Raw genomic sequence first — 12,673 nt, 5'->3', positions numbered from 1 at the left:
TGAAGACACATCCACTGAGCAGGAGAGTGCCATGGGGGCTGACGCGTTGGGCACAGGCGGTTTGGTTCAAGACTCCTCATCCACAGAGCAGGAGGGTGTCACAGCCGGGGCCTGACGTGTTGGGCACAGGTGGTTTGGTTCAAGACTCCTCATCCACGGAACAGGAGAGTGTCTGGCACAGGCGGTTTGGTTGAAGACACATCCACTGAGCAGGAGAGCCTTTTGTGGGCGTGAACATTTTGGCCAAGCCCAGGTGTGCGAGGTGCCACGGTGGCCTGGATAACCTGGTGGTCAGGTGCACCACGCACCGGTGTGAACGTTGCGCCATCTTGCAGAGAACCTTAGCCTTCATCATTTCCTATTCTGGTGTGCTGATAGTGCTAGACCGAAATGGCGAGGATTGGTCGCTGTCACTGACCAACTCTTCAATCTTTGGTTATGTGAGAGACAACTTCCTGTCCAGTTCTGCACATGACGGTGCTGCGTTGGAGTAGTCGCTGATGGCGCTCTCGGAGGTGGGGGTGACCATTAGCGGGGATGGGTTGGTTGTGTGTTTTGGTGGGACTGTTGCAGCTAGATCATCCACGGAGCAGGAGAGTGCCACAGAGGCTGACGTATCTGGCACAGGCGGTTTGGTTGAAGACTCCTCATCCACTGGGCAGGAGAGCGTCACGTGGGCTGATGTGTTGGGCACAGGCGTAGGGCTGTCACGATAACAAATTTTGCTGGACGATAAATTGTCCCAGAAATTATTGCGATAAACGATAATATTGCCGTTCTGAGATCATTTTTATCTAATATAATGATAATGGCATAATAATGCAGGTGCACCTTTTCAAAGATCAATAACTTGTATTTCTAAAGAATAAGGAACTGGAATGGGAAGACATTTTTAAATATCCACAATAAATGAACAAAACAACCAAAAACAATAAATACAATGGACTCTCAGTCTCTACTAAGACTCTGTTTAAGGGCCAGCAAATTAAAACGTGACATGCAACAGGGGGCGTGTAGAGTGACAGTTGCTAAGCCTTATGCACGGAACTAAATGTCATCATAGCTGATCAATTACGCCTACGCAGTCAGCTAAAAATTTGAACCCAGCATCTGCACGTCACATAAAACACAAATTGAAGCAATAAGTTGGTCATCGGATAATCCTACTGCAAAGCCTTTTCATAGGTATGCTACGTTTATGACATATAACGTTGATTACGAACACATTTCACCACAGCTGACAATTAGCTTACGACATTTTAACCGGAGCTGCCGGCTGTTTTGGCTGATTCTTGAGCTCTCAGCGGAGTGCAGACTTTGCGGAGTGTGTCTTTATCAGATGATGAAAAAACGTAGCTTATAAGCATGATTTTCTGAACTGCATTATCACTATTTTTACCCCCATACCTGTCAAGCTACAACAGAAAGCCTCTTCAGTGTGCTTAGGCCAATCGCCAAAGCCTCGTCTAGCCTGTTAATCAAATGAATGTAAGAAAGTAAAGTTGTCCGTCATGTTATTGAAAGATACATGTCTGACAACTGACTGACATGAGGGTTCACTCCTCGTTAGGCTGCGCTAAAGGAAGCACCGTGGTTATCCTCTCTTTCGTAGAGAGAGAGAGAGAGAGAGAGAGAGAGAGGAAAAACAATGAAGCATGAAAATGGAAATTATCGCGGCCGGAAAAGTTATCGAGCTCATTTTTTTTATCGTGCGATTTATTGATTTATTGAATATCGCGACAGGCCTACACAGGCGGTTTGGTTGAAGACACATCCACTGGGCAGGAGAGCGTCACGTGGGCTGACGCGTTGGGCACAGGCGGATTGGATGAAGAGGACCTATCCACCGAGCAGGAGAGTGCCAGTGGTGCTGATGAGTCAAGAGATGGGTCTGCCATGTGTGTGTCCGATGAGATGAAGGAGCTTGAAGAAATGGTTGATGATGAGGAGTTTAGTGAGTGAAGTTGTATGTTATCATTGTTCTATTTTTTGATATCGTTCATCAGTGTGATGCATGGTTTCTTGTTTTACTGAGCAAGAGAGTGCCACGGGGGCTGACGTGTCTACCACAGGCGGTTTGGTTGAAGACTCCTCATCCACAGAGCAGGAGGGTGTCACAGCCGGGGCCTGACGTGTTGGGCACAGGCGGTTTGGTTGAAGACACATCCACTCAGCAGGAGAGTGCCACGGGGGCTGACGTGTTGGGCACAGGCGGTTTGGATGAAGACTCCTCATCCACGGAACAGGAGTGTCTGGCACAGGCGGTTTGGTTGAAGACACATCCACTGAGCAGGAGAGTGCCATGGGGGCTGACGCGTTGGGCACAGGCGGTTTGGTTCAAGACTCCTCATCCACAGAGCAGGAGGGTGTCACAGCCGGGGCCTGACGTGTTGGGCACAGGTGGTTTGGTTCAAGACTCCTCATCCACGGAACAGGAGAGTGTCTGGCACAGGCGGTTTGGTTGAAGACACATCCACTGAGCAGGAGAGCCTTTTGTGGGCGTGAACATTTTGGCCAAGCCCAGGTGTGCGAGGTGCCACGGTGGCCTGGATAACCTGGTGGTCAGGTGCACCACGCACCGGTGTGAACGTTGCGCCATCTTGCAGAGAACCTTAGCCTTCATCATTTCCTATTCTGGTGTGCTGATAGTGCTAGACCGAAATGGCGAGGATTGGTCGCTGTCACTGACCAACTCTTCAATCTTTGGTTATGTGAGAGACAACTTCCTGTCCAGTTCTGCACATGACGGTGCTGCGTTGGAGTAGTCGCTGATGGCGCTCTCGGAGGAGGGGGTGACCATTAGCGGGGATGGGTTGGTTGTGTGTTTTGGTGGGACTGTTGCAGCTAGATCATCCACGGAGCAGGAGAGTGCCACAGAGGCTGACGTATCTGGCACAGGCGGTTTGGTTGAAGACTCCTCATCCACTGGGCAGGAGAGCGTCACGTGGGCTGATGTGTTGGGCACAGGCGGTTTGGTTGAAGACACATCCACTGGGCAGGAGAGTGCCACGGGGGCTGACGCGTTGGGCACAGGCAGATTGGATGAAGAGGACCTATCCACCGAGCAGGAGAGTGCCAGTGGTGCCGATGAGTCAAGAGATGGGTCTGCCATGTGTGTGTCCGATGAGATGAAGGAGCTTGAAGAAATGGTTGATGATGAGGAGTTTAGTGAGTGAAGTTGTATGTTATCATTGTTCTATTTTTTGATATCGTTCATCAGTGTGATGCATGGTTTCTTGTTGTTTTATTGATGTGCTATTCATTGATGTTATTTACTGTGCTACATCGTAGCCACTCAAACTCCTCACTGGGAAAGTAGTTGCCGCATTCGGTACACACTGCTCACACTGATCACCAAGGCCACACAAAGACACTATAGGCTTGTGCCAAACCCGGTACACCCTGGCCACACTAGGCCAGGCTGTGCTACATCGTAGCCACTCAAACTCCCCACTGGGAAAGTAGTTGCCGTGCTTAGCACGCACCATAAACGTAACACGACACAAAACACTACACACAGCCATCCACGGCTCTCACGCAACCGTGGATGCTGGCGGGCTCAAAGACACTGCTCTGATGCAGTCTTGGTTCTTTTAATGGCTGACCAATAATTAGCCCCAAGCAGGAACCACTCAGGCAATCAGAGGTGGGCGTGGCCCTGAAATTGGAAGATCAGCACACAGATGGCCAGATCACACTAGGGACGTAACAATAGTTAGGATTAAAATTCAGACTGTGCCTCTAAATAGGCGACTTTTTCCATCTATCAGCACAATGCTACAGTAAGCCATTTCCACTAAAAAAATCAGCTCAATATTATGTGCAAGACTGATGTTTACCAAGCATGCCAACGTGTTAATCTCTTAGCACTATCGTCATACGTTTTCTCATAGTGAGATGGCTATCCCGAAATATGTTCTGAATGACATGGGGTGCACGGAGGTGAATGGCGGGACAAACGTGAAATGACAAGGTGTTAACTAAACAATTGAGTAGACCTACTGTAAGGTCGACAGGCTTTGTGGTTAATTAATTATAATTATAATTATAATGCATTATTAAATGATTCAATCAATATTAAAATATTGCGTTCAATACAGGGCTGTTGTTATGACCTAGGGGTAGGGCCACAACAAAAGAGGGAGTCGAGAGGTTGGATTGTTAACTAAAATATGGATTTATTAACCAAAGCAAATCAACTAATAGCGAACAAACAACAAAGAGTGTGAGATGGGTCCAAGTCAGTTATCAGTAATGCATGGATGTTGTATGTTTGCAATGTAATGTGTCGGAGTGCTGTGTTGCATGTCCAAAACCCAAAGTCAGAATGGCCCTCTCAAGGAGAGATGGAGCAGCCTTCTTAACTGCACCCCACAGCTGCAGCCCAAGACAAGACAACGAGCAGAAGGCCTCACAGGCTGTCACACCCTCCCCCATAAAACAGAAACCATAGGTTTCTGAATTTTTTTTATACTTTTAGGCCCCAAAAACATCCAATATGGACAACAATTAAATTACAATATGCAACTGTTAAAACAATGGCTATACCACATTCAATTCATTTACCACTTTAATTGGCATTTAAGGCAAAACTAACCAAAAGTTTTCCCACTAACTATATCCCCAAAGCTAGATAAACTTACCTATCGTCTTCATGTGGATTTGCGGCGGGTTGTTATGCACCTTAAACCAGCGGGTTTACAAAGCGACCTGCAATAGGCAACCCCGCAAATTCCCACGGACGTGCTCCCGAGACTAATCACCCAGAGATGACGGACACGAACCGCATTGCCACAACACTACAACCCCCCCTGACGCAACCCAAAGGGGAAACGCCACTGAAGCCTAACAGGGAAAACATTTATTAAAGTGGCAAACAAACTTTTTTCTTTAGACAAATGGCACAAGACAAAAAACTACGAAGGCTATACTATTGTAGGCCATTTACAAATACAAAATTCAGCCAATAACTACCGGCACCAAAGAACCAAAACCTTGCACTAGTCTACGGCATTCCCCCGAAAGACTATGCAAGCAGCAGCCCAACCAAATCACACCAGCTTGCCTGCACCTAAGCAGACACCAGTGCTACGACTGCGAACCAAATTGTACCTACCGGCACCAAAGGACATTTCTGGGATTTACCAGCCCACGAGCCTACCTGACACTCTGCACCTGAGCAGAACGTCCAGGCAATCCCAACACTACACTATACTCCCACACAAAAAAGGAACACATGCCAATTGTCCAACGAATGTGCGCCACACGCACCACATTCACTACCCCCCCTGCACCTGAGCAAGGCAAGGTCTGTGACAAACGACAATTGCATGCAAAACTTAAAGGGAGCAACCACAGAACGATCAACAATGAAAATAAATGTGCGACTAAAATGTAATCTAACAGAAAAAAAACTTTTGTTTAGACGAGCCCCCATGTTATGACCTAGGGGTAAGGCCACAACAAAAGAGGGAGTCGAGAGGTTGGATTGTTAACTAAAATATGGATTTATTAACCAAAGCAAATCAACTAATAGCGAACAAACAACAAAGAGTGTGAGATGGGTCCAAGTCAGTTATCAGTAATGCATGGATGTTGTATGTTTGCAATGTGTCTGAGTGCTGTGTTGCATGTCCAAAACCCAAAGTCAGAATGGCCCTCTCAAGGAGAGATGGAGCAGCCTTCTTAACTGCACCCCTCAGCTGCAGCCCATCAGCTCGTTAGGTCCTTAGCACACCTGAAAACAAGACCAAGACAAGACAACGAGCAGAAGGCCTCACAGGCCGTCACAGCTGTACAGTGCAAGCAGGTGTCGCAATTGCGACTAAAAATATATTAGTGCGAGTATAAAAAATGAAATGCTCGCACACGTGCGAGTACTGATTTCAACCCTTTCATTCGCATTTTGCTCCTAAAATGAATCCACACCAAGTGGATCAAAGTATAGTACAATTTTCGCGCATACAAATTTCTCAGTTGACAACTCTCGCACCTTGCTGGACACTCACGGTGCAGTCAGACGCCTCCGTCCGCCAACGTATGCCTCATTTTGTCACATTTCCATAAACACTAACTGATTGGTTTGTCAGTGTTCGAAAATTTGCATACACGGAATTTCATTGGCTGGCGCTTGCGCGATCCGTCAAAAGTTGAACATTTCTCAACTTTTTAGCGGAGGCAACGTATCTCAGGCAACGCATCGGACCCACAATTCAGTGCGGCATGAAATGAAGTCCAGCCAATGTAAAGTGAATGGGAAAACAACGGACGAACGTTGGCCGACGCAAGCGTGTGACTGCCCCGTCACTCATCAACCTCGCGCTCTCACACACACGCAAGAAATGTCACTCCAAATCCATTCCTCTTTTTCTTCAATCTGTTCGTTATCAGTTGGTGACTATGTAACGATTACCGGTGAAACGGTAAACCATGATAAAAATGTTGACTATAACATTTACCGTGTTCATTTCAAATATTATTATCATGGTTGATAGGCTAAACAAGGTGTGGAAGCCGTGTGTTAAATTCCTCCCAGCTTCACCCGAGCCTGCATTTGACATAGGCCTGGTAGACTTCTATGAAACAAAAATGGTATCCTACTGATTCTCTTGTCTAAATGATGTATTTAACCACGATTCGGTGTAGGCTACATCTGCTTTAAAAAGGCAGAACATTTTCATCGCAAATGTGCGCTGTATCATATAGCCACTCTGCGTCTTTTTATGTAGGCCTAGGCTACGTTCACATTAAATCCATTCCACTAACGTTATCAGGAGAATACCGTAACGTTTTATTTTGAGCACTGGTTGTCACTCATTGTATATAACAGATATAGGCTACCAAACTCCAAGACAAGTCATTGTAGAGTAAGTTAAGCACCCAGCCAGTTGACTAAGGAAAAAGTGAATGGACAACTCACAATGCCATGCCACGGTAGGCTACCTAAATCATAGATGTTAACTTTGCTGGACACTCATCTTATACAACACCAGAAATATTTGTCTTTACCGTTGTTAGTTTTTTGAACATTCATGTTATTAAATGAAAACATATATCCTTGAACTATGTGTGACTTTTTTCCTAAAACCGAATGAAACCTAATTATGTTCACATAGGCTACGGTACATCTTAAAGTGACGGGCACTCAATTAGACCTACACACCACCCCTGTAATATCATTACAGACAAGTGTAATCAATATGAAGATTTCAAATTACTTTGAATGTTAAGTTATAAGTAGTTATGCAGATCCTATAATGCTATGAATTGTTAACAAAATGTATACAAATTCTGAATTCAAAATATGAAATAGAAACCAGACAAGCCATTTTCAGTGTGTGGAGGGTTTGAGCAGAGACTAGGATTGCCACTGCTGTGAATGATCTGTATCCTGCTTAAGGCAATAAGGTTTTCAAGGAAATTTCATAGTGCTCCTAAATTTTTTTCTGTGCTCCTACATTTTTTCATTTAGGAGCACCTATGCTCCTAGTGAAAAAGCTAAGCGTACAGCCCTGCCTCCCCTCCGAGCACACCACGTCTGTCTCCATATGAAAACCAACGAGATCATCCCTGGAAGCGGTCGCACTGATCCACCTGACACTGCTCGGGTGGAAGCATAAAGTTCTTCCGCAACTTTTGGAGACTATACGTGCAACTTTACCAAACAGTAGAAGTAAACTTATTCTCCTTGGCCCGCTCTCGTGCACGTTCAATGGGCACCCGCCCTCGACATGCACATTTAATCCAAATATAACATTCACAATCGTGAACGCAATGACGCACAGAAGACGACTAGCTAAATTACTGTTAAATCCTGTTATCATCATTAGTAAACTATGCTGCAGACATTTGATTAAAACTCTTGCATTCAAGTTGACTGACCATCTCAATACCAATGTTTTTCAACTCCAAGACTTAAAAGGGACTTAAACACATGTGGGGAAACTGAACAGTCCAACCAGTAATAGAGTATGATTGATTTATTTATTTATTTATTTATTTAAGAGAGGGACAATGTACATTAATCAACATGCCCCAATGGAACATGTAAATGCACCAGATTTAGTCAAAGACTATTTTCCATCTGCAGTCCCTGATAATGATAAGCTTAGCCTGCTACTTTGTTTACAATATTTTGAGGCTTCAACCAGACAGCTGAATTTAAGAGGTGGAGTAATATGAATAGTAGGCTATAATCTGCGCTGGCTACAGTGCTGTTCCTAAAATGTTGACTGATCCATCTAGCCCTATCACGACTTTGAACTGACGTCATTGGGGTTGGTTTTCACCCCGTGCAGTCGGCTGTAGACCGACTGCGCTGTCGGAAAGAAGACGGACTCCCGCGATATTTTAAGGACATGTGACATGATGTCACGGTGGTGAATCCCACCCGTCCGCAACAAATCGGACAAAATTTCTAACCAGTTTTCATTTAGTCTGTCCCAATATGCATTGTGTTCAACCCAGTATGCATCACATCAAGTCAGATCTGCGCAGATCTTCCAGAAGTCAAACGAGCCTAATATGTCGTTCAGCCCTATATCAGAGGGGGGGGGTTCACATGTTTTACAAGAGTAGGGGAGAAGGAGAATGCGCTGGACTGAGCAGCAATCATATTTTGCACCGCTTTGCAGTACATCTAGTTATTTTGTTTTTTTGTTTTTATATGTGAACCACTTTGGATCAATTTTGTTGTGTTAAATGTGCTATATAAATTAAGTTGACTTGACTTTAGGATAATGGGTTAAGAACACAACATTTCCAATATGGTCCCACTTTGACTATTTTAAACTGTTCACTGTTATCTTTATTTGTAAGTCGCTTTGGACAAAAGTGTCTGCTAAATCATATAACCATAACCACAACCATGTGAATATCATCAACAGAGTTACATGGAAGCTACACCAGGCGCATAACTGAAGCGTTCCGTTCAGATTGCGCCTGCTGCAACAATTAGCTTCCACTTTAAATAATGGAAGTAGCTACCTATACCAGATGTGATAGCGGCGCGTATATTAAGAAATAGACCAGTCTTATCAAATGAATTTTACGCGCCTCGAACAGAACGCTTCAGTTACGCGCTTGGTGTAGCTACCTTGTCAGATTAGCAGATAAATACATCATCATTCCATGGAATGTTCTCAGACTCCACTCTGAGCATCAAACAATTGTTTGTGTCACAAAGGCAGCTTAGCAACATTAGAACATAAGACAGCAACTGCAGTTCTTGGTCTCTCTTTCTTAAGTTGTGCTAGAAGTTGGTTGATTGTTGATTTTATGGTAGCCTGATATAATGCCGATGTTCTGGTTTCTGACCTGTTGCCTAGCAGCACGGCAGAAGGAGGATGATGGTTCAGCTGCCATTAAGAAAAAGGTTAAGAAATATAAACTGTGGGAGCTGAATGTAGAATTGTTCAATTTGGGTGTCCACCTGGATGAGGACAGTTCCAGCAATGAAAGGAAAAGCAAAAAGAAGATGAAACAGGCCCTCCAGAAGCGTCTCATTAGTGAGCTGCTGAAGATACACGTGGACACGGACAACAAGAGGGCTAAAGAACTTCAAGTGAGCAACCCCGATGTTCTAACCCAAAATGTGTTGAATCATGGGAATGCTTCACTAAAGAGTGAACTGGAACAGATGGAGACCAGTAACAAGAAAATAGAAAGTGATGTACAGAGTGTTCTTCGGGAACTTTTGGACAAAGTTGAAGAAAACAATGACAGCACTGATGGACATCACATTACCCTGGATGAAGTGGACACTGCTCTGAGTGAGTATAAGTGCAGATAGGCCAGTAGAACAAAAGATAAAAACTTTGACATAATCATAAACATGGAGGAAAACTGCGACATCATGCATGTCATTTTTTCCAGCTCTGACTCTGATTTCTGCCGAGCACTTCAATAATGAAACCGTGAACAAAATGCCAAATGATGGTAAGTACCAGATATTAATTTCCAAGGGAACAACCTGATTGAAATAAATAAATAAATAATATTAAAAAAAATACTTAATAACTTTCCTCTGTAATGTACAGATGTAAACAGCATCAGAGCGAAAGTTGGCACAGGGGAAGGTGACAATGCAGATTTCAACATGGCAAATGACAAAGTGTGAAAAAGTGCTCAGGACTTGGACTGGAGACGAGAAGGAAGACAGAAAATCCCTTTTTGGCGTCTGGTTCTTCTGTTGTTGCTTTTTTTCACCTTTATTACTTAATTGTAGCAGCTTCTGGCAAAAGCTCTTCAGTAAACGTTTGGTTGAACAAAATACGTTCATGTCTCCTTCAATAACTTCACTTTAATTTGTACAGTTAAATTTGTAGAATGAACATCTGCCCACTATACTACTCTTCTGACCGAATTTGACAAGTTAAGTTTGTCCCATGAAACTGGAGGCCACAATTCAATGACTGATTGCAGGCTATTTAGCAGGACTACAACTTAAGAATATAAAAATAGACTGATGAATTTATGAAGAAAGCAATTTGTTTCTGATGACGGTAATACAACGATCAGAGTTTTTTCCCCCAGATGTTTTACAAGAGTAGGGGAGAAGAAGAATGCGCAGGACTGAGCGGCAGTCATATTTTGTACCGCTTTGCAGTACATCTAGTTATTATTATAATTATTATAATTATTATCTGTATAATTAAAAGAAGGACGATTTTACATCCATGTGTGTTGACTTCTGGCACCTTGGCTATCATTTTGGTAACTATAACAAGCTATAATGTACAGCTAAACATATCAGAGGTGCCTCATGTTGAGTTAGTCCAGTCAGTCTAGATATTTTCACGTTAATCACTCCTCTTAAATATAACTATTGTCTATTCAAAGCAAGGTGCCCATTTCAAAGTTAACCGATGGTCAAATCAACCACAACTCGGTCAATCTGTATCTTTCAGTCCAAAAGGCCTCAACTTATCATTCAACTTATCATTGGATATTGATTGGTCCAATTAACACACCTGATAACCTTCACAAAATGATGTATATCAATTACCTCAGAACAGAGACTGTTCACTCCCTGACGAAGGCTTCCAGCCGAAACGCGTCGGAGTATGTTTTTAATCAATGAATTGCCAAGTAGAATAAAGGCTTTTTAACATTTCTACTAGACGAGTGCCTTGGTATGTTTCAATTTTGTGGACACTTATTAAGCCTTTGACCAAAGAGCACCATCTAGCACCACATTTTCCAGGTAGCACTCCAGCTCAACAATCTTTCTTTGTAGGCCTCAACTTATGTTTACAGCCCTGCTTTAGAACTTGGCTGGAGGTCATAATGTAATCAGATGACATATCCTGAAACCCAACGATAAATGGTGCATACCAACTGATATCCAAGTGAGTTTTCCACAGCTGTCAATGTACCTGTGATATTGTTTGCACTTCCAACATCATGCGCGATGGAGTTTTGAGTGATAAAGCTTGTGTGAAAGAATGAAATGGCCATGAGCGGAATGTATAATATAGTAACACAATACCTGTCTCTGGGGTCTTTCTGGGCCAGCTTGAGAGAAAACATAACTGAGGTTTGGAGCAGCAACATTTAGTTGTACTAGGAAGAAAAAGAATGTAAGTTGAGTCTCAATGTTTAACACACATTCCTTGTTATGCCACAAATAAGGAGCCGTAAATCAAACTGATGTTATTAAAACATATTTGCTCGTCTAAACCAACCCCAACTGACGATCACCCCTAGTTAACCAAACAGTGATAAAAATGAAAGGATACACACTTTTTTCCTTCATGAATGCAGGTGGACTTTTGATGGCACCCTCCTGAGACTTCGGGGAATTCCATTCACTTGAGGATTGACTCTTCGATTTCTCGAGTCTAATAAGCACATCTAGGTCTTCGTTGGAAGGAAAATATGAAACAATTGCGTTAGCCAGCTTTCAGAAATCGGTCATGAAAAGCGCTACGACTGAATTACATAACTTACCTCTTTTGAATTCTCGTAATCGATGTTTAGGTATATTGGCGTAACCTAGCGCTGAGAGTTGCCCCTGAATCTCCTCCTCAGAAAAATCCAGCAAGTCCATCTTCAACTGCCAGACCTTTCATGCAGTATTCACACGTAATTAAAAACCAATCCAAGCATTATCAGCCTACTTTTATTAGTCATCGTCATATCTTGCTATTGCCAGTTGATTAGTTAACATTACCAGGTCCTACCTAGCCTAACTGGTTTGTCAACTAGCTGCTACACAGGCTGAGCCACGCTCTTTAAAAACGTTGACGTCCGTTTCATGTCGGTAGCTGCTAGCTAGCAAACGCAAACTAATGTCAAATAAAGTGAGACACAATGTTAAGACAATGTTATGTCGATACAAAGGCTAGCTGTCTCGTTTGACAGTAAAAATCATTAACTTACCCTGCAGAATGTCGTTAAGAGCACGAAATACCCACTGTGTCGTTAAGAAAAGGGCTTGCCTTTTTGTTTACAATTAGCGATTTCCGTGGCTACCTAATATTAGCTCTAGCAAACGTTTGAAAACTTCTGAATCACAACTGTGAAGTTGTCCAGCAATACGATTAATTAATACATCACTCAAATTTTTCCAATGGACGTATAGTTAAACAAAAACAGTACACCTAAAAGTAGCTAACGTTAGCTGTTGTCTTTCACCGTAATTGTATCCAATGCCTGGGCAACGACAGTTGAC

The 12,673-nt window shown here is 43.4% G+C and overlaps 2 protein-coding genes across 2 annotated transcripts in view; one reads left to right on the top strand and one right to left on the bottom strand.

The window, feature by feature from the left end:
- Positions 1–12,673, bottom strand: part of hyls1 (HYLS1 centriolar and ciliogenesis associated) — a 25,356-nt gene extending 12,683 nt beyond the window's left edge. Inside the window, exons 1-4 of the mRNA XM_062548459.1 lie at positions 12,382–12,673; positions 11,950–12,064; positions 11,743–11,859; positions 11,489–11,562 (exon numbers count right to left, since the gene is read on the bottom strand). Of these exons, the coding sequence (XP_062404443.1) occupies positions 11,489–11,562; positions 11,743–11,859; positions 11,950–12,049 (291 nt within the window). The 5' untranslated portion in view covers positions 12,050–12,064; positions 12,382–12,673. The remainder of the gene's footprint in view (positions 1–11,488; positions 11,563–11,742; positions 11,860–11,949; positions 12,065–12,381) is intronic.
- Positions 9,274–10,261, top strand: LOC134094924 (uncharacterized). Its single transcript, XM_062548461.1, has 3 exons — positions 9,274–9,770; positions 9,874–9,936; positions 10,038–10,261. The coding sequence occupies exons 1-3, from the start codon at positions 9,293–9,295 to the stop codon at positions 10,115–10,117; spliced, it is 621 nt and encodes a 206-aa protein (XP_062404445.1). The 5' UTR covers positions 9,274–9,292; the 3' UTR covers positions 10,118–10,261.

Source organism: Sardina pilchardus, chromosome 1 (assembly GCF_963854185.1).
Source record: "Sardina pilchardus chromosome 1, fSarPil1.1, whole genome shotgun sequence".
NCBI classification, from domain to species: Eukaryota; Metazoa; Chordata; class Actinopteri; order Clupeiformes; family Clupeidae; genus Sardina; species Sardina pilchardus.
This window is presented reverse-complemented; position numbering and strand designations above follow the sequence as displayed.